Source organism: Purpureocillium lilacinum, assembly GCF_023168085.1.
Source record: "Purpureocillium lilacinum CBS 284.36 DNA, scaffold_2, whole genome shotgun sequence".
Classification (NCBI taxonomy): domain Eukaryota; kingdom Fungi; phylum Ascomycota; class Sordariomycetes; order Hypocreales; family Ophiocordycipitaceae; genus Purpureocillium; species Purpureocillium lilacinum.
The window spans coordinates 4,043,118-4,069,348 of record NW_027072112.1 but is presented as its reverse complement, the minus strand read 5'-3'; the positions used below and the strand labels follow the sequence as shown (position 1 = coordinate 4,069,348).

Here is a 26,231-nt window from a genome sequence, read left to right as displayed (position 1 = left end):
CCAAGCCTACTGCTGGAAATGCCCCCTGTACCATTGGGAAAAAGAAATGCACCAGATACACGCCAGAAAATATGCCTCTTTCTCCGCGTTACTCGCCACTGACGAGATGCACATCCACGATACGTTTTGCCTTCTATAAAAAAAACTGCCTCCGGTTGGCGTCCGTACGCCGTGTACCCCTCGAAACCAGATGGCCCTTGCGGACTGGGTGTCGTTGTACAGGATATGTGTGATCGCTATGCGCAAAAGGGAGGATACCAATTCGAAGACCAAGCCGAGGTCGGCTCTCAGGCGCGTCATCGCCAGGGGTTTGTCTAAAACTCTGGCGCCGTCTCGACCCTCCGTGGCTTGCTGAAACGTGACGACCCGCCGCTGTTGAGTTCCGTCAAGTTCTCCATTTCATCCTCAATGACTGGCTCCGTGTTCGTTCGGGGGCCTAGCGATGGTCTCCGGGAGTCTCCAGAACCCGTTCGGTGATGATTCGAGACGGCCGTATCCCGATATACCACGGGACCAGGGTGGAGGAACTGAGCTATCACGTTGCTCGGAGGTCGTTCGCGGCTCTTGCTCCGGCTGCGGGCGGTGTTAGTGTTGGTCGGCTGTCGTTGCATGCCCGAGGTCGTGGCACCCGATACACCCGTATTGACGCGGGCGAGCATTGCTTCCGCCTCTTCCGCCTCTTTCCGGAACCGAGCCTCGCTGGGAAGCAAGACGGCGCGGTCCAGGCCGTACGGGAGGCCACGGTGTCGTCCACGGATTTGCATCGCAATTATGACGAGCTTGCCGACTACCGAAAACTCGGAGCACAGCGATGCGTTGATGCCCTTCGCGCCCATGCTGAGACCCACTGTGCCATACGCGCTCACCACCTCGAAGAGGACGTCGAACAGGTTGAAGTTACCGTCCTGGATCTTGCCACCTTCACTGATGGTGAGGATGAAAAAGCCCAAGAAGACATACCACAAATCGAATGAGAGTTGCCGTCGCAAGTGACTGCCCACGTAATTCAACGCAGGGGCGTCGGCGTCGTCCTCCACATTGCGGTCGTGATAGACTCCCAGCGACTTTTCCTCGTACACGTTGGTCCTTCGTATGGAGATGGCGATGGGGAAAACGGAAATGTACATCATAATCATGTACAGGACGGGCATCGCGGGGTGGAGCTCCGTCAGGCTGACGGCTGAGAAACCAGCTGTCCTCGTCGACGCCGCCTGGAAGAAGCCAACAACCACGCGGTTGTGGAGGGGAAGGCGGGCTATGGGCTCGGCGCCGAGCTGCGACGTGTTAGAAAAGTGCCCTCTGGCTGGGAACAACAAGACGCTCGACTTACATCAAGAACCAGGAAGAAGAGGAGATCCAGGGCATTGAGCACCACGAGGATCCAGAACAGCCACCAGTTGGGCCCAGACGGAAACAGCAAGGTGAAACATCGACGCGGATGGTCAAGCAGGAAGCGTAACTCCTCCCACACACCAGACCCTCGAGGCACAACCTTTGCCGTGATCCAGATGAGGAAGCGAAGCATGACGGGGAAACCCGTATTTCCGATGATGATGAAGAACCACATGATCATCAGGACGAACTGAGACTTCTGGAACGAAATCATGCTATCGGGCGTCAGGGTGAACCCAACGTCCATGAAGGCCACGTTGGACGTGAAGAAGCCCCACCACGTCCTCGACACCCCCACATCCTCGACGATGTTTCCGTAAGTGTTGTTGTGCAAGATGTACGGCAAGAGGCATGCAAGAATTATGAGCTGGAAACCCCAAAAGTAGAAGAGGAGGATGAGAGCCAACGTTCTTAGCGAGCGGTACTCGATGCCACCGAGTTCTTCACGCTGCTCCAGCGTCAGACCAATGAAATTGGAGTTTCGGGCCATGGTGGGGGTGTAGGAGAGGTAGGGCATCTCGTCCTGCTTGTCTCTGGACAAAGCAGAACGGATGGTGTCTATCGTTCGCGTCCGGACGGGGCGAGGCTGTCTCTCCTCGCCGTCTTCGTGATACCGCTTTTGCCCAGAGTTGAAGATGCGGGGCTTGCGGAACCTCAGCGACTCGAGTGTGCCGGCTGCCGCCCTGGCGTCCTCTGAAATCTCCTCCTTCCGGTGGCGCCACTCGGGCTCCGCGATGGTGATGGTCGGGTTCCGCCCGCGGCGATTGCTGGCGCCCGCGGCTTGCTGGTCAACGCGCGAGTCTACCGTCTGAAGGCGGGCGAGGGCATTCTCGTCGTCGTACTGCGACTCCTCGGCCTGAAGCCGCCTAGGCCCTTCGCCCCGCTCTGCATCTCGTGGTCCAGGAATCCTCAGAACTTCGGTGTCTTCCTGGCGCTGCCGCTCCAGGATGGCGATGTGCTCGGCGTGTGTTCGGCGCTGGGGGACCTTCAACGTATCCTCCCCCATGCCGTCGCTTCTCTTGACGGTATCAGCGAAGGAGATTGCCGTATGGGTGACGTTGTTGCCGTCAGCCCTTTGGCCGTGGGCTTGTTCCTCCAATGGCTGGCCGCTTCCCGTCACACCGGCGCCGCCATCGGCGTTTTCGGCAGGGTGCTCCTCAGAAGAGCCAACCGCACCTCCGTTGGACTTCTCGTCACTCACTGTGGTGGTGTCACTCTCATCGCTCTTGGCGACGCCCGTGGGCCTGAGTTGGTGGTCGGGGCCGTCATCCAACAGGATGCCATCATTGGTGATCCTTGGCGTGCGGCCATTATGTGGCATGACAGTAATGTTGCGGCCGTTGACTCCTTGGACGGACTTGGCTTGCTCCGCGTCGGGGCGAGACTTGGACTTCGACTTGGTAAAGGTCGGACGTCGCAAACGAATCTCACGGACCCAGCTCTGAAAACGTTTCTCGAACCAGTAGAGGCGAAGGAAGACGACGCACGAGTGCATGGTGATGGGATTGGAAAGCATGGCAAACAGGTAGATCATACCCTGCTGAAAGCCATTAAGCCTGTTCAGATCCACCGGATTGAGGCCGGCCTGCGTGTTGGCGCCGCTACCAAACATGAGTGCGTCGATGTAGGATAGCTGGCCCCGGCCAGAGGCATATATTGCTATTGAGGCGATGATTGTCGCCCCAATGATCCAGAAATCTGTTGGCGAAAGGTTAGCAAGTCTCAGAGGCCATGTGGACCTGGCAGCGGGAGACACTGACAATGGACTGAGATGAAGTTGAAGTGAGGCTTCTTCGAGACAAATGCGGGCTTGGCAGCCAGCAGCTGCCCCCAGAGAAAATTTCGCGTGCCTTCCAACATGATTCTTGATGTTTCGTGGAGGAGATGAAGTCTAGCGGAGGGTGCGGTGTGTTGAGGGTCGGTCGAGGGCTTTGTGGTCGTGACGGAAGCCCGAGGGATCGAGGCCGTATCTTATGTCTTGCTTAGATTTGACGATACACGGCCGAGGCAGGCCGATTGTGCGTGCAGGCAATGGTGATGTTCCTTGCTCTTTGTCATTCACCAGTGAGTCCAGGCAAGGGACATCACATGCAGAACAGGAGACACAATGAGCATGTTTGTGTGACGGCGTTTCTGGGGGTATGACGAATAGCGGCAAGACGAGCAAGTCGACGCGACAGGTCGCAAACCTTCCCGTGAGAACGTTTCTGCAGGCGCAAGGCGTGTTGCGTCAACGCTCGGATCCGGTAGCCTTTGAGGCTCCCGATGAGATTGGCCACGTCCGGTGTTTGTGCTGGAGGAGGCAGCCAAATGAGGGCGAGTCGGTGTCGGTAGCAATTATAGACGCGGCGTACGATGCGAGGAGTTATTCTCTCAATGACTCGGTGAGGTGACGAGGAATGTGCGATAAAAAGAGCACAAAGGACCGCGGTGTCGCGCGGCCAGCAGGTTCTCCGTGCGCGGGACTGGGCCAGTGCTTATCTCGGAGTTGAATGGCGGCGGTGCCTGTGCCTGGTCGCAGACACCGGGAAGGCGGTTTCCCAGATTGGCGAAGGGAAGGGATCTCGTCGAATCGAACGGCCAGGATAGCGGCACGTTGCAGAACGACCCTGGCCGCAGCGGGTGACACAAGGCCAAAGGAACAGAAAGGGCGCCTGCGGTGTCTCAACCGCGCAGGACCAGGACCTGGCGTTGGTGCAATGGCGAAAAAAAGGGACGAAGACGGCGCCGCGTCGGTGGATGACAGAGACGGCCGGAGTGGCTCCTCACAGGCGCAAGCAATGACGACGGGACGGAATGGGGCGCCTGGATATTGCGTCCGAGGGTCTTCCCTTGCTCGTCGAGTCGATTGGGGGGGCTTCGCCTTTTGAGAGGGCTGCTGCGCCTTGGTGGCTCGAGCCAAGGCGGCCGGCGGCGGTATCGTTTGTATCTCGCCTCGTTTCCGTCGCGTGATGCGGCACGCCTGGTCAGTGCTTTCGCAACGGTCAAAGGGACCACGAGCCTTCGAGTGCCGAGGCGGGTGGCCCAACCGGACGGGGTCTCGGGCGGCCCGCGAGGTTCGTCGCGCAGCCGTCGAGTGCGGGCAAGCCGTCCCGCAACGCAGGGAGGGGAGCTGCGCAACAAAGAATCAGAGGGTCCTGCCTCCGACCGAGGCAGGGCCGCGGGGCTTGGGGGTGTCGCCGCTAATAAGTGTCGTCGGATCGCACAGGTGTCTTGGCAGACGTGAGGGTGAGGTGAGGGTCTCTGCGGCGACGGCAGGATACGGGTCACGTCTGCAGCGAGGAGGCGTTGGGCGATGGGCGTTTTTACGGGTCGGAGAGGCCTGGCAGAGAAGGCGGCCATCAAAACAGGTGATGGAAGCAGAAGGCAAAAAGCATCCCGAGGGGAGGGGCGGCCTCCGTCCATCCACCGTGGCTTCCAATCGTGGCAGCGCCGCCCAGGCATGGATCAATGATGGGATTAAAGGAAAGGGCCTGGCGACGCCACTTTCCCTAGCCCAAGGTGCTGACTCCAGACCTGGCCATCTGGCCCATCGATATTACGGAGTACGTACTTCGTCACGCCTGTAATTCGACGCCGCCGCTCGCAGCGCCAGATTTGCATCGCCAAACCCGATGGCGACTAGCCGTAGCGAGGCGCGGGCTGAACCCACACGTTCGTACCAAGTACTACTAAGGTAGCTGCGGAACGCCTGCGTCCGCTGCAGCACTTCAAACAGAATCCTGAGTCTTGGACTGCAATCGTCACTGCCCGCACACCGTTGGCCTGCTGCAGAACCGACCCCAGCGCTGAGAAACCCCATCCGCCGGATTGGGGCCGACAATCATTAGCAGCAGAGACAGTCCCCCCGGCCCCGGCGGCCAGTGGCGCCAACCCAACCCGGCCCACCGGGCAGAGTGAAACATCCCACCTCGGAAGTCTCCCAGCGGGCTTCTAGGCCTTCGTGCGCTGGGCTGTCCCGAGCCTGCAGGGGGGTGGGGGGCGTGCGTCCACTGCGCCGTCCGCTGGAGCAAACCGCGGCTGGAGCCCGTGTGGACCTTGCCGGTGTCACAATGGACGGTCGTGCGGTGGCGGCGGCTTTTAGCAGATGCCAAGAGATGCCACCATGGTTCAGCTCTGGCATCTGCCGTGATGCTTGCTACCTCATGCATTTCGGAAGCCAACTATAACTGCGCATGCATGCTTTATTTTGACCTCGCTGCCGTAGGTTTCTTCCTGGGTTGGTAGCAGTCGCGGCAGTTGGGCCGACTACCGACCATTCACCACTGGCTGTACCTGCTATGGCGCTCCAAATATCTGCGACGAGCTTTCGAGTCAGGCAGCCAGAACTGATGCATCGCCCGCTGAGGTGCAGATAGCCTTGGATCTGGCAGCGCCCCGGCGCTGCCCCGGCCCGGCGCCAGCATGGACCAAGGGGACAAGCCCACGCACATCACTTCATCGTTCACCGCATCATTTCCAGGTTCCCCTCTACTGCCATCACACACACGGGCTTCAAGATTGCCGCGCTGCGCGCCCGCGCGCGCCCGCACATGCAAGTGATCACCATACTTCTCTGCCTCACGCCAGCGCAACCCCCACAGATTTAACGGACGCACAACCCACATGTCATGTACCGATCTCGTACGGGGTGGTCGTCTGCGCGCGTGCGCGTGTGTGTGATGGAATCTCGGCTGAACTGCCTGTACCGGTTACGCCGCCTATCGCGGCACTTCGTCCCTCAGAAAAATCTCGCATCCCTCCGCCGCGGCATGATGTCACGAGCCGCATTCGCGCGCATTCCACCTCGAATAGCATGCACGACAGTCATCCCATGTTTGCGCCCGCTGCCACGTTTCAGCCCAGCATGCTTCTGGAAGCCGAACCCGCCGATCGCCTTGTCTGATTCGTGTTCCCTCGTGCGCGTTGTCCAGTCTCGCCGCCGCCTCTCGCCGCCGCCCTCCAGCAGCGACATTGCGCCGGCCGAACCACATCGCACGCGTCTCTGCTCAGAAGCACGCGCAGCCGCCGTGTTCAGCTCCAACAACTACGCCCGTCACCTAGAGAGCCTCCGCTCACACCGGTCGAAGAGCCCGCCGACGATCGCACAAGCGCGCCCGCCGAAACGCCTTTGTGCTTGTCACGCCACCTCCAGTACCTCGCCTGACTCAGCCGAGTTACTCGCTACGGTCGCCGCGGAGTCCAGTCGGCGTCTCTGCCTCGAGCGGCTCGCCTGATGAAAATGTATCATGTATCATTATATTGCAGCGGCTTGTCATTGAACGAACGCCCTGCCTTCAGCGTACCAGATGCTGCCCAACGCCGCCACGAGAAGTAACGCCATCCCAGATAAAACAACTCCTCCGGTGTATCGTATGCTACTTGTTAGCCGCCCGACGCGCGTTCTCTCGCCCAATCTTTTTGAAGAATGCACTGCTCTCTTTGCCATTCTTCTTCTTAAGCGACTGGTTGACCCTCTTGTTCTGCTCGATGTAAGCCATGTCTTGCCCGCCACTGAGCTCGCCCAGCGTCCCCGCCGTCCGCCGTGCCTTCTTCTTTTTGCGCCCCATCGTGCCGCTGTGGAAGAGGTCGTCCGTGGGGTCCTCGTCCTCCATCGACTCGTTCTCCACCAGCACCTTTTGTAGCAGCTCTCGCCGCTCGCTTGCCGTGGCGAAAGCTAGGCCGGGCGTTTTTTCAATGTTGGCCAGCTGCGTAATCACCTTGAAGGCATACCCCTGGTCGACGAGGAAGGCCTGCCGCTTCGATGAAAAGTACATCTCTTGCGTATCTTTCGACACCAGAGAGTAGAAGAAGGCGTTGAAGCCCTCGTCATTCCTACGCTTCGCTCGAAGGATTCGCCCTAACCTCTGCGCTTCCTGGCGTCGAGAGCCATAGTGAGAGGAAATTTGGATTAGGCATGTAGCCTCGGGCAAGTCTAGTGACGTGTCGCCGATTTTCGATAGGAACAGCGTATTGACCTGTGGGTTGTGCTGAAAGTTCTCCAGGACTTGCAGTCGTTCCGCTTGGCCTGTGCTACCGTAGATGAAGGCCTTGCCAAGCTTCAGCGCGTAAGCCTTGAGCGCATAGACGTTGTCAGAAAACACGATAATTTTGTCGCCTCTTGACTCGTGATAGTTGATCAGGTACTGGCAAGCCTGGAACTTGCGTGGGTTCATAATGTACAGCAAGTTCTTCTTGCGCGATGGGGCTCGCAGGTACTCGTCGTAGAACTCGGTGGGCATCGGACACCACACCTCTGCACATTGCACCCGTGCAATGTGACCTTGCTTTGATAGCTCCATCCAGTTCGCCTCAAAAAGTTTTGGCCCAATCAGGAAGTTAAGATCTGAAATCTTGTCGTCCTCTCGCAGTAGGGTGGCCGTAAGCCCCAACTTGGAATGTGTCTTAATCGACGATGTGACTTTTCGAAAGATGTTTGCGGGCACGACGTGAACCTCGTCGAGGAGCATGAGGCCCCACTCGCGGCCCGTCAAGAACTTCATCATCTTCTCGGCATCGTAGGACCGCGCACGGGACTGGGTCACCATGGAGTACGTCGTTACAATGATGCCAGTGCTGCCAGTGAAGACAGATCCCTTCGAGTCGGAAGTGAAGGCGACAATATCGTCGGGGTTGATGTTGGACCATTTCAAGAACTCTTGCCTCCACTGCACGACGGACATGGAGCTGGTGCAAAGGACTATCACGCCCTTCTTGATCGTGCAGGCAGCCGTGATGCCCACGAGTGTCTTGCCAGCGCCACAGGGTAAGACAATCAAGCCACTCTTTGCTCGGCCGTTACCGAACATCTTGCTGAGGCTCTTTTCCTGGTACGGCCGGATCTGCGTTCCAGGCTTGAGATCGATGTCCAAATTGGCATTCGCTTCGTCTCTTCGGAAGTCGTACTCTTCCAGAACCGGGAAGCCCAGGTTTAGGCACTCCTTCTGAACCGTCTCCACGTCCTTGTCGGCAATTTCAAAGGAATGGGTCACTTCCTGGTCATCGTCGTCTTCTTCTTCGTTGAGCGTCGTGAGCACGTCGCCAGCCTGGACTTGTTGCCCGTCCTGTTGCTGCTGCTCTCCGCTCCCTTGCTGTAGCCCATTCGCCTGCTTGACGCCAGCCGCGTTCTTTGTTCCAGGGATGACAAGGCCTCCAATCTTGGGAGCAGCTGATGTGGTGATCTCTTCAGTCCCCTGGACTCGAAGAGGTCCAATCTTGGGGTTCTTGAGCAGCATTTGCAGCATGTTGGGATCCGGGCTCTCCACGTAGTATTTTGTATTCTTCAAGACTAGCTTGACTTTTCCGTAGCTTTGTGTGCAGCTATTGATGAAGTCTCGAATCTCGTCCGGCAGGGGCGTCTTGAGGAAGCGCTCGAGTGTGTTGATGATGTCGTGTGGCGACAGGCCTACCGAAACGGCTGCGTAAAGGCTATGCGTTGTGAGATCGTACTCGTGCATAAATGTCGGTCGTGACTGAGGTTCTGCTATGGTGATGAGAAAGTCCTGGGCCTGCTCGGCCAGCGGGTTGAAGCTCTCGAGGATGATGCGTCCCTTCTTGGGATCGATCCACAGTGGGCGGTTCTGGTGGTCTTTCTTGAGGTCGAGATACGAAAAGTCGTTCTGACCAAAAATATGGAAAAGAGGCTCTCGTATGACGTGCTTCTTCTGGTACTTTTCGAGCGAGAACTGATCGATGTTCTTCTCGATATCACGCTCGAGCACCTCGTCGACAGGCACATCGTCGTCGTCTGGTTCCTCAGCACTCTCGAGGCTTCGAGGAGTGGCCGCTCCCGGTGTGGACATGCGAGACGACCGCCCTGCCTTTGCGCCGCCCTGCACGGCGGGCGCGGCCTTCCTCTTCGGCGGCATCGTGTTGTTGACCGGCCACAGTCTGGCGAGATGTGGTAATGAGAGGCGAAGTTGGATTAGCCGTGAATGGCACAGATGCCGTCACTTTGTACAGGGTCCACGGTGCTGACTAACTCTGCCGCTGAGCAAACCTAACCACCCATCCATTAGTTAACTTATTAACTACTGCCCAGCTTGGGCTGTGATGAAGGGAGCTCGCCCCACCGGAATATTGCCGGCCCCTGGGAGCTCCCCCCGCCAAACCTCCCGCCAGGGCGTTCTTCTGGGTGCATCCATCCGACCCAGGTCACTCACCACCCAGGTCTTGTCCGCGAGACAACGCCCCCCAAAATCCTGACGACCGTTCCCTTGACGCGCTCGGAGTAGTCGCCAATCATGTGGTAGGTATTTCCGGCTCTCTGGCGTTATGGAACAACACACTGACCCTATCTAGCAAGCATATCCTCAACGCCCAGGTCGCGATTCGATCTCCTTGCTGTACGTCCCCTGCGGTTCCGCCTCCTGGCCGCCATCCGAGGTCCCTTCTCCCTAACAATACGTCATTTAGGCCGCAAGTGGTTCGATTGCGCCGAATGTCATGCCGAGCAGGAAAACCATACCCTGATGCAGTCTTTCGAAATGGTCTTTGCCTGCAAAAAGTGCCGAAAGGTCTTCCGCAAAGACGCGCAGCAGTTTGAGGAAAGCGACGAGTACTGCCCACACTGCGACAACCACTTCGTCATCGAGGCAAAGACCCCCAAGGCCGCCCTCTCCGTCGAGAGCGACGATGTTCGCGTTAACAACAAGATGCTCAAGGACGAGCGAACAAGGCAACAGAAACTGAGGAGCATCTTCGATCCAGACGAGGAGGCAGACAAGCTGGGTTGAAAGCTTGAAGGGTCGTGGTGCGCATTTGGTTATTTGGAAAGCTCTGGCGTTGAGGATCTCATTTTCACCCTGGTCACACCCTGTGTTGCATCTCATAAGACGGGCATTACACGTGTTGATACAATAGCGTTACGAGCAAATGGTTTCCCGACGTGGCCATCGCCTCTTAGTGCGTTCGTCTATACGGCTCATCACTCTGCGGGCTCATCCTGGCTCCTCGTCAGGATGGTAGCACTTCCCGTTCCCGGTGTCCTTCCAGTCTTCTTCTTTGCCGCCTCCTCCTGCTTCTCCTGCTCAATCTCTTTGACGTATCCCTCGATCTCTTCGGTCGGCAGTATCTCCATGGCCGCGCCCGGGGCCATCAGAGCGATCTCGATATTCTTGGCGCCGGTCTGGACAACTTCAAGGAGGGACTTGATGGCCAGCCGGATTGTGGCTTCTCGGTCCATCTCTTCCTTGTAGTTGCGTTCCAGGAACTCGCGGACCGTCTTGCTCGATCGCCCGATGGCGTTCGCTTTCCTGCGTGACGTTAGTTGGTGTTTTCTCTTATATTCCACACACGCAACGTACCATGCAGAGTAGATGCCAGAAGGCTCCGTCTGGTAGAGCCGAGGCACCTTGCTGTTGGGGTCGAAGCCGACAACCAAGGTGCTGATGCCGAACGGTCGGACACCACCAGCCTGGGTGTACCGCTGCTGGACGCCAGCCACGTACTTGGTGATGTAGTCAACCGTCACGGGGTCTTCGACGGACAACCGGTGGGATTGGGACTCTAGCCGTGCCTTGTCGACAAGAATGCGGGCGTCCGCGTTGAGACCAGCAAAGGCCAGGGCAACGTGGTTGTCCAAGACCTGGATCTTGGAGGGGGTGATTCGGGTATCCTGAAGCTTCATCGCAGATCGCTTCTCGCATCCGAGGACAACGACATCCTTGCCCTTGACGCCAACAGCGCATGTTCCTGTTCCCTGTGAGCTTCACCGCAACCCGGCGGCCGATTGGAGTTGCGCACCTCGCTTGACGGCCTCGCCGGCATATTCGACCTGAAACACGTGACCATCGGGACTGCAGTCGGGTTAGAAGCGGTGACGGGCGCGAATGGATAGGATCGCGGACCTGAAGACTGCTTGCTGTTAGCATCGCTCACTGGCCGGTGGCTGGTCTGATGGAGCTTACCCGACAGAGCTCGGTCGTAGCCTGAAGCCATGATGAAGGACTGGTAGCCGGCTACACTGAATGGGTGGTCGCTATGTAGAGTAGAAGCTCCCGAGACGCGTTGTGTGGGCGATCGGAGGTTGCGACGCCTGCGGGATGGTGGTGACGGGATGCTGCGAAGGAGGTCGAGACAGGCACTGAGCTTCGTCACGGCGGTAGCCTGCCTACCGGAGGCGGGCTGGAGCTAGGCGTGCCTGGACGGCAGCAGCAGCGGAGAAACGTGGCTGCGGCCCGATACACAGTCTTTAGCGGAATATGCACTGTAAAACGCACTGTACGCGGTACCACCTCGCAGCTACCCGGCAGCACCACTTGGAACAACTTCAGTTGCCAAATACTTGAATTGTGATTAATACTCTGCTAAAATACGTCTGTATCATGACTTCTAGCAAGGTTCAGACTTTTCCTGATCTCTATCCTAACCCTTATCAGCGGTGGACCGGCCGCCGCATCTCTATGTATTCGTGTACAAGACATGAGTTTGTTTTACACATTATTCGTGGCACGTATTCAGAAGCGGGCAACCTCAACCCAGCGCTGACCCTGCAGAACTGTGGCAATATGTTGACCTTTCATAGCTAGACGCCTTTTGAACGCCTCCAGCCACAGGATCTCGAGTACACCGTCTTGCGATGTAGCATTAATGTCCCGATAGAAGTCCAGCGCAACGGTCATGGGTGCCAGCAGCATATCCGGCTGGGTCGTGCTGTTGAGAGTAGCATCGAGCCCTCGGCAAATATTGGCAGCGAGATCCCGGCCATCCTGGTATTGATTCGGATCGATTTGCAGGCTGGGTGGCAAATTTGGCCACATGTCGGGATACGCATCGACAACGGGTTGGAAAATTGCGGCGTGCAGGCACTCGACGCAACGATGGAAAAGAATTTGGGACATCCAGTAATACAACATCATGATGCCCGTCAGTCCGTCTCGAAAGGTATACGGGTTCGCGAACGGGAGCTCGCCACCGGGGCTACCCAGCTCGTCGGACCACCACGGAGGGTGCTGACTGCCCGAGGCAACCACGACGCTAGCGAACCAATGATGAAACCGAGTCTCGAGGGCGAGACAGCTCTGCAGGAGATCCTGCGCGCTCAGCCGTCGTGTCATGGTCGCGGGTAGAGGCAAAATGCGGTCGACGCCGGCAAAAATCGGCGGCAGAGAAAGCACAATGTCGAAGAGTTGGTCGAGGGGAGACTTGGGGTGCTCAACCCACGGCGTTGAGATCCACTCTGGGCCGGCCAGAAAGCTTTCGCGCCGACTGAGAAGAGCAAGGCTAACCTACCAGGCTGTCAGTAGACCACTCTACCTGCGCTGTTGGGGCATTTAGGGATTGTCCTCACGGCCAACGGGCGATGAACCCTCACAAAGTACTGATGGTTCGGAAATGAGGTAAAGTATTTCGGTCCCAGGCTCCTAATCAGACTCTCCTCGTATGCTGGGTCGGCACTTGACGCGGCAGACCAGTTTTGCTGCGCCTCTCTCATCAGTTTCCACGGCCAATCAGACGACAACGACAGGATAATCACCTCGAACAAGAAGGCGCAATACCCAGAGTTTGAGTCATGAGCATCGTCCCCGCCAAAGTTTGCCAGACACTTGGACTTGACGCTGAATTCGTCGGCGCGAGGATTCGGCTGCAGTTCCGCGGGCCCGTACGCTGGCAGGGAGATTTCGAAGCCAGAAACACCGTCTCTGTCCCGTCCACTAACGCCCTGCAGGTTCGTCTGAAGGGCGGTCAGCAGCGCCGAAGTCTCGATGCCGTGATTGGAAAGGCGTATGTAGTCGTCCCATGCCGAGGTGAGAGGCTGCACCGGGACAATGTGAGGCCGCACCTCGCCGTCGGCTCTGGTCCTGGACCTTTTGGTCGACGCGGTCTTTTTTGGATGGGACGCGACACGGCCTTTGGTCTCTGGCGTGCCGGTGATGAAGACGCGCTCGCGCTCATAGCCTTCGCACTGCCTGCCGCTGTTGACGCAGTTGCTGCAGTATGGCCTCTCGTTGCTGCACTGCCGGTTGTGAGTGAAGGGTTCTGGCCGCCGAATGTCGGCGACGAGACTCACCTTGACCCGTCGCCGGCGACAGGTCTCGCAACCTTTGTACTTGCCCGGGACGCCAACCATACTGCCTCAGTATACTACAACCGGGTGGACGCAGGTGTCGTACACATGCAGACGGAATGTCTGGGGCTGGAAGAGGTGATTGGCAGCGACGGTTTGCCACCACGCCATGTCGTACCGGCCCTCTGGGCCCTATATACGTTTGCCGACGACAGCTCGCTCCCTCTCCCTCCCGTCCCGCATCCCCTCATCTCTCCACGAGGCACGGGAGACGTGTCATTCGGGCCATTCTTGACAACCCCACAAGCCATGGCCTGAGTTTGACGCTTCGCCGACCACCCCTCGCCTTTCGTTCCGTCGCTCTCGGGCAGGCTCGTGCGAATGAGGGCCAGAGTATGGCCTCTGGTTCGCGGGTGAGTAGGACTAGAAGCCCTGTCCGGGATGGGCAGCGTTCGAGAAGGGGAACTTTGACACGGACGAATGGGGTTCGCAAGACGAGCTCTTGGAGCTCAGCCTCACCGCAGAACTCACATGGCTCGCACGGAAACAACAGACGGAGACGGGGGTGTCATGGGCAAGGGACGGTGGACGATGGCTCCCCGCAGCACACCAGAGGTTGGAGCTGCCATGCGCTAAGTTTCGTAGGGCTGACGCGGATCGCCCCCACGGGCGCTGGTTGGTCCGAGGACCACGAGAGCTGAGGGTCGCGAGGTCGCCGTCGGGAGGCCTTTGACGGACGCCATTGGCGCAGCGTTTAATGAGATGGTTCGTCGCGAGAGCGAACCCACGGCGTCCGACGCCCCTTCGGTTGGGTTTCCGAGGCGGGCCGCCAAGCAAGAGGAGCACACACACGCGTGTACCCAGGCTGTGATACTCATCACTAGAGGCCTCCCTCCGTCGCCTCGGAACGAATGGAAGTACGTAGTAATACGCAAGGTACGTATGTAATCCGTGCTGCATGCGGGCCGTTATGCGGACGACGGCGGCGGCGGGTGGCTGCGGGCGCGAGCGGTCCACCCACCCACCTTCACAGTTCACACCCTTGCCACCACGAGCCGATTCTGACAGCCGAGAGACAGTCTCACGCGAGCAACGGGCATTTATCATCGCCATCTACACGATTCCTTGCACGTCTACTCCGTATAGTCCGAACATAACGATGGCATGGTTTACAGAGCCCGACCCTTCATCCTGCAATCGGCCCGCCCTCGCAGTCGCACCCTGCTTAGCTTCTACTCGCCACCCCCCCAGCACTCCTGTCACGCCGCCCATTATATGTACTTGTACGGGTTCATGATGCCGTTCTGTGGACGCACACACCCCTGTCAGCCCTACGCACCGGCCACAAAGATGACGTTGCATTTGCGAGAGAACACGACATATTGGGCCAGGGGTAAAAGCAGAGTAACACGCGCGTGGGGGGAGCTGCACTCACCGGATCGTACAGGTTCTTGATCTGCTTCATCAGCCCGACCATGGTTTCGTTGCGGCTGTACTTGATGTACGGCTTCTTGGCGAGGCCCAGCCCGTGCTCGGCGCTGATGCTGCCCTTGCGCTTCTCGATCCACTCGTAGACGTACGGCTCGAGCACGCGCTCCACCTCCTTGTCGTAGCGGCGGACGGCGACGTTGAGGTGCAGGTTGGAGTCGCCCATGTGGCCGTAGCCAATGACGCCCAGCACAGGGAACTCGTCCGTGTCGCCTAGCAGGCCAGCCTCATCGACGCGCGCCTTGACGTCGTCGACGATGGTATACATGTCCGCGAGCGGGATCGACACGTCATACTTGTAGACGCCGCCCCAGTGGCCGATGCACTCGGGCACGCTCTCGCGCCAGCTCCAGAGGGATTTGATCTGCGTCGCATCCTGCGCCACGACGCCATCAGCGACCACGTCGTTTGTCATGACGTCCTCGAGAAACTTCTCCAGCTTCTCGTAGTCGTGGTCGCCATTGGAGCCGCTCGTTTCGATGAGACAGTAGAAGGGATGCTCGCCCTCGAGGGGCCGCTTCTCGCCGCGCACGGCGTGCACCAGCTGCTGGCTCTTGGCGTCCATGAGCTCAAACGCCGAAAGGATCTCGGATAGCTGGGCCTTGGCCTCGCGGAAGGCTCGCTGAGCCTTCTCGTACGACTCGATGCCGAAGAAGGCGACGTTGACGGCGGGCGAGCGCTGCGGGCACTGCACGGCCAGCTTGGTGATGATGCCGATGGTGCCCTCGGCGCCAATGAGCAGCTGCTTGAGGTCATAGCCCGTGTTGTTCTTGCGCAACGTGCACAGGTCGTCCATGACGGTACCGTCGGGCAGCACTGCTTCCATGCCGAGCACGCTGCCGTGCAAGCTCCCGTACCGCAGCAGCCGCAGTCCGCCTGCGTTGGTGGCGACATTGCCGCCGACATGGCACGAGCCCTTGGCGCCCAGGTCGAGCGGGAAGATGTGGCCGCGCTCGGCGAGGAACTGGTCCGCCACCTCGAGCACGCACCCGGCGTCGAGTACCAGCGTCCCGCTGGCGTCGTCGAAAGAGTGGATGCGGTTCATGCGCGCCATGCTCACCACGATCTCGTCGAAGACAGGCACCGACCCGCCGACGAGGCCCGTGTTGCCACCCTGCGGCACCACCGCCAGCATGCGCTCGTTGCAGTACCGCAGGATGCCACTGACGTGCTCCGTGGACGCCGGCCGCAGGACCAGCCGTGTCTGCCCGCGGTACTTGTGCATCCAGTCCTCATTGAACGGCTCCAGGTCTGACGACTCCGCCTTGCCATCAACCCCATCGATTACGGCGGCGTCCTCGCCCAGCAGGTCGCGAAAGAACGCCACGTCCTGGGGCGTCACGCGGGCGAAGCGGTCATCGCGCTTCAGCTCCGGGTACGTCTCGGCAGTGAGCTTGGCGCGGCGTGCGGGAGTCGGGCGGGCGAACAGCGGGCGCGGGGCCGTTGTCGAAAGACACCGCCGCGAGGCTGGATAGGGTGTTGAGGCGGGAGCGATACCGGCGGCCGCGATTCGGCCACACCTGCTGGTGGTGCTGGTGATGGTGGCGCTGCTACTTCTCGTCAAATGCCTCGCCGGCGCCTGGACGGCGCGCAGGAAGCGCGCGCGTGAGACCATGGCGGTGCGCAAGTCTCAATTGACTTGATTGAAAGGACTGGCTGTCTCGGCGGCGATGAGAAGACGAGCACAGGTGAAAGCTTGAAAGTATTGTGAGCATGAGACGATGAGCAGCGGGCCCCACATGACCCGGGGCGATTCGTGGATTTAAATTACTATTTGCAAATTCCGTTTCTCTATTTGCAGGGCTTCTGTATATATCTCGCCGCACTCGGACCTCGGTTTCCCGTCCAAACCTCCAGGACGAGCCTTACTGGTAACGTCGTAGAATAGCATGTAGGTAGATGTAGGGCGAGGTGATAGAGGTACAAGAAGCACGACAGGAATGAGGGCGACTGCGGTACCCCAACATGTCGCGATATGGCTGCTGTACCCAACCAGTCAGTGGTGGATTCATGGGCTGCCTAAAAGAGTAGTGCTATTCGTACTCGTAGAGCCATATTTCGCTAGTGTTGTAGAGCCGCCCTTACTTTTTCTTAGCAGCGCCCTACCTGCCCCCATGCTACCGCAGCGATTTTTACTGCGCATTAGCGCAGGCACGAGACGGCAGCGGCGCTGTGCCTGATGCTATCGTTGCTGTCGTTGCTGTCGTTGCTGCTGCTATTGCTCCTATGGGCTCTACAACTAGCAAAAGCTGGCTCTACAAATAGCCCTACTCACCTGAAAATGGAGAAAACGAAGGCCTCTTCAATGAAATCCTCTGCTCAATTGCTATATAAATCCACGCGCCTTACAGACTTACAGTGTCGACAAAATAAGCCCCTAACTCCTAACAAGATCTCACGACAGCGGCAACTAATTGCGACCTGCTGGCAATTTTCTTGCTCACGTCGCTGATGGGGGCGCCGCTCGTCAAATCAAAGATGCTCAGATCGCTCTTGACCTCCATGGACAACCAGTTGCGCAATTCGACAGCCACCAGACTGTCAACGCCGTATGTGTACAGCGGCTTGGCTGTGTTGATGTCAGCCACGGGGATCGAGATGATGTTGGCAATTTTAGCTAGCAGAACACTCTGCGCAGCCTCGTTGGCCTCGTCCAAGGACTTGCAGAGCTTGAGCTGATCGATCATCTTGCTCTCCCCGCCGTGCTGCCCGTCGTCGTCATCAACTGCATCCGTGTTCTTGATGTCTGTCTGCCGAAGATGGGCAAACTGTGCCAGCATGCGCAACCAGTAGAAGTCGGCATTTGGCTCCGTCTTTCGCGTGGCCTGCTCGATGCCCCCGCTGCCGGCCCCTACAAGCAACTGCGGCGCCATCGAGGTATCGCCATTGGCAGTGCCGGCCAGTGCGCATCGCAGGAGATGCATGAAGTGGCGCTTCTCAACGCTGGCCTATTTATTGGGTTAGTGGGCCAGCTCGATACTCAAAACGCCGAGGAGTACGAACCAGTTTAAACTGACTGAGACGGGCTCCAACATCGCCGTGCTCTTCCACGTAACCGATGCTCTTCATGATGCCTAGATCAAGGCTCTGGGCCGGCAGGCCCTTGTGCTGTCGGTAGTGCACCAGCGCGTCCTGGAACGTATTTCCAGCCGCATAGTTGCCTTGTGAGACAGAGCCAATGATGCCGGCCAGGGACGAGAGAACAATAAAGAAGTCCATGTCCACGGGCAGAAGCTCATGGAGGTTCCAGCTTCCTGAGGTTCGGTTAGTCTACGCATTATGCAACCCTTCCCGAAAGAACAACTCACCTTGCACTTTGGGCCTTGTGGCAGTCACCCACTGATCGTAGCTCATCCTGTGGAAGAGGCTGTCGGCGAGTACCATTGCGCCCTGGATCACTCCCCGAATAGGCGGCATGCTCTGAGAAATGTCTTCAATGACTTCCCTAAGCCGAGCTTTGTCGGCAACGTCGCTCGCATATGTCTTGACCGTGACACTAGACGCTTCCAACTTGGCTATGAGGTTCTTGGCCTCATCTCGAGCGCCACCACTCCGAGAGATGAACGCGAGATTGCGAGCCCCGTTCTCTGCCATGAAGAGTGCTTGGGCTCGCCCCAAGCCCCCTAAGCCGCCGACTAGCAGATAAGTCGCGTCTGACTTGAGACGTAGAGGGACTGTTTTCGGTGGTATTATGGCCACTTGAGACTCGGGCGTGACTCGGAGAACCAACTTGCCGATATGGCTTCCTCGCTGCATTTCCCGGAAAACTGATTCGGCGTCGCTGAAGTCGTGGACTGAAATGGGGCGTATCAAATCGATGGCACCCTGCTCAAACAAGTCGAGCACTTTGGACACTAGCTTGGAGCACCGAAGTGGTTCCTTGACCATCATGGCCTCGAGGTTGACGCCGGCGAAGATGACATTGTCGAGAAAGGGTTGCATGTCGAGCCCGCTGTTGCCCAGGATGTCTTTCTTCCCGACCTCGATGAACCGCCCATATGGAGCCAGACACCCCCAGCTCTGACGCAGCGCCTCGCCTGCCAAAGAGTTGACAACGACGTCAACTCCCCGACCGTCTGTCACGCGCTTGATGCCCTTGGCGAACGAAAGGTCTCGCGAGCTGAAAATATGGTCTGGTCGAATACCTAGAGCCAACATGACCTGCTTCTTTGCTTCGGTGCCCACCGTGCAATAGATATTGGCCTCCAGCATCTTGGCGATTTGAATGAGCGCCTGCCCCAAGCCTGAGGTGGTCATATGTCAGCCAAGAATCGAGCAGCGCATAGATGTTGGGGGTTTCTACCTCCGGCAGCGGCGTGTATCAGTACGGATTCTCCCTTTTGCAATCTCGCTATTTCGACGAGAGACTGGTATGCAGTAGCATAAACGACGGGGATCGAGACACCTTCTTCCAGGGAAATACTATCTGGCAGCTTGTGGATGGCCGATTCGTGGGAGCGAATATTAGTTCGCATGGCTCCTTGGCCGATGTATACAACGCGATCCCCGGGAGAGACTCTGGTCACTCTGGAACCTATGCGGCGTACTACGCCGGCCGCCTCGTGGCCAAGGCCGGGCCGCTGGATCTGGCCCATAGCAATCATGATGTCCCTGTTCTGTCAGTGCTACGTCGCAAAATCGGCTAGGGTGTTTTGGTGGGCTGCTTACAGGAAGTTAAGTCCGCATGTCTTCACTTCAATCTCAACCTCTTCATCGAGCAAGGGCCGCGATGCGGTGTTGTCGTTGACGAACTGAAGCGTATCGAGTCTGCCGGGCTGGCCGACTGTCATCTTCAGAGGTCGTTCAGCTTGCAACAGACGACCAACTTGTGGCTTGGCAGAGGCTGACTGGACTGTACGTGAAAGACTGTCATTCATGGCCTTGTCGGGCACATAGCGGGGGATGCAGTAGTGCCCTTCTCGTTCCGCCGTCTCCATCTCATCGAGAACGCCGTGGTCATTGGCGGCATCCCAGATGGTGGAAAGACGCCGGTATACAGCAACGCCAACGGACTCTGCATCAAAGTCGAGCGGACGAGAAAAGTGCAGCTCGTACAGCCGGCGAGATGAGTCTTCCGTCTTCAGGCAGCGCATGAGCCCAGACACAATCCGCTTCGCCGGCTGTCCTGGCATATCCGCAGGGTCGGACCGGGTAACCCAAAGCAGCTCGCGACTGTGAATAAGGATATGCTTGGCGTTCTCGAAGTCGACTTTTCGAGCATTTTCAAGAAAAGGTTCGTCGTAGTCGAGAAGCGCGACAACAGTCTTGCCACTCGCCTCGGCTACTGCGTTTGAGATGTCTTTGACGGTCGCTTTATGTCCCCGTTGATGGAAATGACGGCAGATATTTGAAGCCAGCACCTTTGTTGACCCACTGCAGCTAGGTGCCACTGTCACAATTATATCCTTGCCCGAGATCTTGCTGCGTGGCTTCGTGCTGATGATTGTCGACATTCTGTGAGCGCTCGGATCGTCGTTATCCGCGAGGCACATGTCGGCACCCGAAAAGCGCGCCTTCTGGAGGGCCTCGTGCCATTGAGACTGGGTGAGCAATGGGCCACCAAGCCTGCCATCTTCAGCGGCCCACCATCCAGGCAGAGTACCGAAGATGAAGTGCGCCAAATCGCTCGTGTTGGTGTACTCGCCCAAGACAAGGTTACCGCCAGGCTTGAGCAGCTTGTTGCAGTGCTGCAGCGTCCTGTTGACATCCTTCGTCGCGTGGAGGACCTGCAATAGTTAGTACGCCGACCACGACTAGACATGGTCTAACTTACATTGACAGCGAGAACCACGTCGTACGACTCGAGGTCGAAACCCTGGTCAAGGGGATCCTTGTCAATGTCCAGGACCTTATATTCAACACGAGATTTCCAGTCGTGCAGTGTCTCCTTGGCATTCTCAAACCATCCAGCAGAGATGTCAGTAAATGTCCATTGAGAAAAGCTAGGAGACGTGTCGCCGTCCCGCCCAAGCTGCTGTAAAACTGGCAGAGTGGTTGAAGCAGTCCCTGCGCCCACTTCAATGATGCGGAGCCCTGGCTGCTTGTGAGCCTTGAGGTCGAACCAGGACTTCAACATCCGCATGTTGACATGTATGCCGTAGGCCTGTTGATAAAACTTTGAGAAGTTCTCGTTCTCCATCAGGGACGCGATGGGGGACGTCTCTTTTGCAAAAACTGCACCCAGGGATCGAAAGACGTGAAGGAGTAGCTTGCCGTCGACGGGATATTTGTCAATGAAGGCTGCCATTTCCTTGGGCGCCAGAATAGCGTTGTTTGCGCAGGGCAGGTCCAGCCTCGCGGGAGGCGTAACCATTCCTGTGGTCTTGTAGCTGCACCTGGTCTGCATCCACGCAGCGTACTTCAGGAGATGAGGAGGCAGAGACTCGGAGCCACAGTCAAGAGCTGGAAGAGCCAGTCTGCACAGCTCATTGACAAGACTGTTGGCTGTCGAACAGAATTGCACCATGTCGCCAGCATCGTCTTCGGCCTGGGCCAATTTTCGCAGAGCCTGGCCATCGACAAGACTCAGGTCCGGCTTCCAAGCGACCGACGCATATAGCCTGGAGCACGAGTCGTTGGATGACGGAGTCAACTGCTGTGTAGCCCCAAGCCCAGTGAACTTGAAATCGTCAATAATAACTGTCGGATGCGAGTCCTCAAGTTGCTTGGCATTATTGACGAGGAAAGACCCCGTCATCTCGCGAACTCCTGTGTGCGAGGCTTCGACGACGCCATGCAACGCTGTCCCGTATGTGCGAGATTTGTCACTAGAGATGCGAATTGAAGCTGCGCCTGTGGGGACCCAGACTTGCTTCTCGATGTTGTCCATTCTGGGGATGGCGATCAACATGGCCTGTAGCATGGAATCGAGTGTTGTGGGATGTATGACGTAGTCGCTCTCCCGAAACTCTGGCATGCACGCGCGCGTGTCCGCAATCTTTGTCTCAAAGGCAACAGTGAGGCCATTTTGCCGAGCCCTCGTTAAGCCCTGGAAGGACTTGCCTGTTGAGGTCCTGTCAGCTTTCTTCAATCGTATGGGGGAGTTATGCATGTATGTTTACCAAAACTGAGTCCCTGATCCTCGCAGAACTCGAAATGGCTTGAGCGCGACACTGCCTTCTCGCACATTGCGCGCTTGTTGTCCCATCGTCTTCGGTATGTCAGGATTTCTTCCTTGGCTTCCCTGCCCCCGTCGACTTCGGTGACTTCCTTGGGCCGTTGAATTTGCAACAGGCCGGCGGCGTGCTCGACAAATACATCTCCCTCTTGGCACGAATAATATGAAAACTCATACCAAGGCCCTGCGCTGCTGCCCATGCCGACCTTTCTCCGCCTGAGACTGACGTAGATTTCGGCCCCGGTTTCGTTGTTGGGGATCACGAGGGCCTTCGATACAGATAGCTCGCGCAGCTCAAATCCCAGAATCTCGTCACCGGATTCCTCGGCGTCCACTGTTTGCTGGGCGGCTTCAATGACCGAGCAAATCATTCCGGCAGCGGGAAATACAACGTCGCCGTGGATCTGATGGTCTTGAAGCCAAGGCAGGTCGGCGATACGCAAGTGATTCTTCCATACAGGCTCTAGAGGGTTGTAAGAATCCAATCTTGTGCCGATGAGGTCGTGTTTGGGGAACTGCGGTGAACGGTGGTTTCTAGACTGTCGGCTCTCGTGCCAGTACGAGGTCGAGCGCTTCCACTGGTAAGAGGGCAGGTCTACCAGGACCTCAGCTGACATGCCAGCGTTATTGACCTTGCAAAAACTCATTAGAGACTTCATAGACGCGCGCGTAGCATGCGTGGCACGACTTACTTTGCTCAGCTTCACTGGGACCCCCTTGGTCCACAAAGATCCTGCCGCGCTCACGGCAGTCGCAACCGCGTCCTGAGCTCTCACAAGGAGGGAATGATACGCCAAATGCTCCAGACTGCCACGAGCAGCCTTGAACTGCTTGATTGGACCCGCCAGTGCAGCGTGAGGACCAATCTCGAGGAACAAACTCGGCGTTTTGGACTTGGTCTGGCGCTGCATCTCGACAGTGGATGCATACATCATATCGTCCAGGGCGTCGACGAATCGGACAGTCGAGCACATGTTGTCAGCCCAGTAGTCGGCTGTGAGCCGAGACGTCGAAATTTGGCGGCCATGAACCGTCGAGTAGAACATGACTGACGAGTCCCCCTTGGGAGAGATGTCGCTGATGCTCTCCAGATATTCGTCGCTAACGCTGTACATCTGAGGGCTGTGATAGGCATTCTCGACTTGCAGCAGACGGCAAAACTTCTTTTCGTCCTTGAAAATTGACTCGAGGCCTTCCAATGCCGACCTGTCACCAGCCAGTGTCACGCTTTCGGGACTGTTAATGCATGCGAGAACAACCGCTCCGCCTGTGCGAGCCAGATACGTCTCAACCTCTGCCGCTGGCAGGCCCACAGCCATCATGGAGCCGTTTGGATTGCGTGCTTTGGCCAAGTTGGAGGCAATGCCGCGATGGTACGCAACCTTCAAACAATCCTTGCGAGACAACGCGCCCGCGGCGTATGCCGCGGCAATCTCGCCCGACGAGTGGCCGACCACGGCAAATGGCTTGACACCCCACTGCTCGGCAAGGTCGACGAGTGCAATCTGGAGCACCAGGCACAGAGGCTGCGAGTACTCGGCCTTGTTCACCTTGGACCCGGACTCTGGTGCCATCAGCTCGGCCCAGGCGTCCCACGGACAGCCCAGCTCAGTCAGACACGCGGCAGACTCGCGGACAGAGGACGCAAAGACGTCGAATGACACCAGCTCGCGGCCCATAGCGTACCACTGAGCGCCTTGCCCGGTGAAGATGAAGGCCACGTTGGGACAGGCATCGGCCTTGACCGGCCTGACGCTGTCGTCTCGCCATTGAGCCACGAGGTTCTCGACCGAGCTCGCAACGACGGCATGCCGCCATTGAAACACGGATCGTCGTTCACTCAGGGTGTTGGCAAGGCGCGCCAGCCTGTCATCTCCGCAGCGCGACTTGGCGTAGTCAGCGTGCACCCGGCGCTGCCTCGGAATGGCATCTTGCTCGGGAGCCGAAAGAACAAAGAGTTGATGGTTCTCCCTTGCCGGCGTGCTTGAAGGAGCTAGTTTGCCTCGTACACGGAGGTAATTGTGCGCGTCATCTAGAATAGCGTGTGCGTTTGTGCCGCCAAAGCCGAAGTTGTTGATCGAGCACCTCCGCACTTCACAGTCTGGCCATGGTATCGTAGACGTGGGTATCGCGATGCCCGATGATTCGAGTCGCAGTCGAGGGTTGGCCTTTACAAAGTTGAGGTTGGGGGTGATGACGCCCTTTTCCAGGCAGAGCACGCATTTAATGATGGCCGCGATGCCGGCTGCTCCTTCCGTGTGCCCGATTCGCGACTTGACCGAGCCGCAATAGAGTGTTTCGCTCCGGCCAGCAGCAATTGTTCTGGCGACGGCTCCAACCTCGGCCGGGTCGCCAACCTTGGTGCCTGTGCCGTGAAGCTCGACGTACTGGGTGTCCGAGGGGCTGAGCCCAGCAACCTGGTATGTATTGAGGATCAACCTTTCCTGAGCCTCTCCGTTAGGTAGGACTATGCCAGCAGTCTGATAGTAAGCCTATTAGTACTCATCATCGCAGTATTTTGTCTGGTTGTTACACCTACTCGACCGTCTGAGTTGAGACCGGTTCCGCGAATCACGGCACGGATTGGATCTCCGTCTCGCAGAGCATCGTCAATGTGCTTAAGAACAATCATGCCTATTCCCTCTCCCCGAGCGTAGCCATTTGCCCTCGAGTCGAAGGAGAAGCAGCGCCCGTCGGGGCTCAGAAAACCGAGTGCGTTGAGCGCACATGTGTCATCTGGGTCCAGAATGAGGTTTGCTCCTCCAACCAAGGCACAGCGACTCGGGTTGGACTCTGACCGGATCGTCTCGCAAGCCAGGTGCAGGGCCGCCATCGAGCTAGAGCAGGCAGTGTCACAAGTTACAGACGGCCCCCGCAAGTTGCTGCCGAATGTAAGCGATCGCACTAAATGCCAGACATCGGGGCAGCCATGTCGATTAGGACCACTTACAAGAACCAACTAATGCGGTTGGAAAGCATGGATAGCGCGTTGCCAGTCTTTGCATATTGAGGCACAAGATGAATGTCTCTTGAAACGATATTCTTGTAGTCCTCGGAGAAGCCACCTACGAAGCAGGCGGCATCGCTGCCTGCCATGCGTTCGATGGGCATGCCCGCATTTTCTAGACTCTCATACGCAACCTCCAGGAGCAGGCGCTGCTGAGGGTCGAATGCGCGGGCCTCCGCGGCAGAGCAAGAAAAGAAAGGGGCATCCCATCGCGATACATCCTGGTCGATGAAGTAGCCGCCATTGCACACCTGATGTTTCTTGTTAGTAAGGATTCTTCGCAGAGCGAGGGTACAGTATCTCATAGCTCACTATAGTGCCGCTGCGATCGCGAGACGGATGGTGAAGAGCCTCGGCATTGAAGCGAGAAGGAGGGACTTTGCTCCAAGCGTCCTTCCCCCTCTGTAGCATTTCATGGAACGCTTCTGGAGACTTGGCATCGCCGGCAAAGCGGCATGCAATGCCGACGATTGCAATATCCGCTGGAGCCATCTTGATGCTGCGGTGACCTGTGCTGCGTTGTCCGCGCAGCTGAAAGGATTCTCTCGATGCCAACGCGCCTTTAGGCCGCAAAGAGGCGAGTTCAAAATGGCCAAGCTGAAGTCAGTTGCCTGCAAGAGCGGGAGAGGAATACACACGAGGGGCCTCAAGTGATGGAGCGAGTGAGGACGTGGCGTCGAATGGGCATCTCTCAAAGGAGCACTATCGGCGACTTTTGGCTTCAATCACGATGCAGCCAAATGCTTACACGAACAATACAGACCACGTTTTCGGCCTTCCCTTTGTTGATCTACAAGAACGGAGCCGTTTGCGGGTTTCCGCTACTGCTGAGACAACGAGCTTGCCGCAATCTCATTGTACGAACCCGTCCCTGCATTCATTATGACGCTATACAATTGTCTCTGGCGGCACGTTTGCATCGTGAAGCTGAATTGACGATTGCCATGTGCAACAGAAAGAAGCTGATCTCGACCCCTTTGTTCCGCATGCAATAGAACTAGCATTCTTGCCACAGCCATTTTGCGTCACTGTGGCTCTCCTCAAGGGACCTTGTCAATAGCCTCCATGCTGCTGTGGCGTACCGGAGCTCTCTTCCGGCATTGTGCAGTCGCTGGTAGCAGTTGACCGGGTGAGGCTAGACTCGTAACCATTGTGACAGCGTTCTGACAACACGCTACGTAATCAGCGCCTTGCAACGGTGAATGTTTCTCCATGCCGTCGATGTCTCGCGATGTCTCGGT

At 57.6% G+C, this 26,231-nt stretch overlaps 7 protein-coding genes across 7 annotated transcripts; 1 reads left to right on the top strand and 6 right to left on the bottom strand.

Moving 5' to 3' along the window:
- Positions 1–314: 314 nt before the first annotated feature.
- Positions 315–3,252, bottom strand: PLICBS_002993 (low affinity potassium transporter; the record flags this gene model as incomplete). The annotated part of the gene is made up of 3 exons (XM_018322713.2): positions 315–1,274; positions 1,331–3,090; positions 3,153–3,252. 3 exons carry the CDS (start codon positions 3,250–3,252, stop codon positions 315–317), a joined length of 2,820 nt encoding a protein of 939 aa, XP_018177943.2.
- A 3,497-nt stretch (positions 3,253–6,749) lies between these two features.
- Positions 6,750–9,239, bottom strand: PLICBS_002992 (transcription factor TFIIH complex ERCC-3 subunit; the record flags this gene model as incomplete). The annotated part of the gene is made up of 1 exon (XM_018322711.1): positions 6,750–9,239. The coding sequence occupies one exon, from the start codon at positions 9,237–9,239 to the stop codon at positions 6,750–6,752; it is 2,490 nt and encodes an 829-aa protein (XP_018177941.1).
- A 375-nt stretch (positions 9,240–9,614) lies between these two features.
- On the top strand, positions 9,615–10,106 carry PLICBS_002991 (uncharacterized protein; the record flags this gene model as incomplete). The annotated part of the gene is made up of 3 exons (XM_018322710.1): positions 9,615–9,619; positions 9,673–9,716; positions 9,787–10,106. The coding sequence occupies 3 exons, from the start codon at positions 9,615–9,617 to the stop codon at positions 10,104–10,106; spliced, it is 369 nt and encodes a 122-aa protein (XP_018177940.1).
- Positions 10,107–10,297: 191 nt separating this feature from the next.
- On the bottom strand, positions 10,298–11,310 carry PLICBS_002990 (proteasome subunit alpha type-4; the record flags this gene model as incomplete). The annotated part of the gene is made up of 5 exons (XM_018322709.1): positions 10,298–10,625; positions 10,677–11,064; positions 11,116–11,168; positions 11,220–11,226; positions 11,280–11,310. The coding sequence occupies 5 exons, from the start codon at positions 11,308–11,310 to the stop codon at positions 10,298–10,300; spliced, it is 807 nt and encodes a 268-aa protein (XP_018177939.1).
- A 518-nt stretch (positions 11,311–11,828) lies between these two features.
- PLICBS_002989 (uncharacterized protein) lies at positions 11,829–13,441 on the bottom strand (the record flags this gene model as incomplete). The annotated part of the gene is made up of 2 exons (XM_065600118.1): positions 11,829–12,599; positions 12,686–13,441. The coding sequence occupies 2 exons, from the start codon at positions 13,439–13,441 to the stop codon at positions 11,829–11,831; spliced, it is 1,527 nt and encodes a 508-aa protein (XP_065456190.1).
- A 1,208-nt stretch (positions 13,442–14,649) lies between these two features.
- On the bottom strand, positions 14,650–16,481 carry PLICBS_002988 (uncharacterized protein; the record flags this gene model as incomplete). Its single annotated transcript, XM_018322706.1, has 2 exons — positions 14,650–14,682; positions 14,814–16,481. 2 exons carry the CDS (start codon positions 16,479–16,481, stop codon positions 14,650–14,652), a joined length of 1,701 nt encoding a protein of 566 aa, XP_018177936.1.
- A 769-nt stretch (positions 16,482–17,250) lies between these two features.
- PLICBS_002987 (type I Iterative Polyketide synthase (PKS)) lies at positions 17,251–25,482 on the bottom strand (the record flags this gene model as incomplete). The annotated part of the gene is made up of 11 exons (XM_065600117.1): positions 17,251–17,814; positions 17,870–18,120; positions 18,175–19,110; positions 19,170–19,477; positions 19,535–20,592; positions 20,640–21,868; positions 21,928–22,615; positions 22,676–24,463; positions 24,523–24,820; positions 24,934–25,241; positions 25,303–25,482. 11 exons carry the CDS (start codon positions 25,480–25,482, stop codon positions 17,251–17,253), a joined length of 7,608 nt encoding a protein of 2,535 aa, XP_065456189.1.
- Between the last annotated feature and the right edge of the window lie 749 nt (positions 25,483–26,231).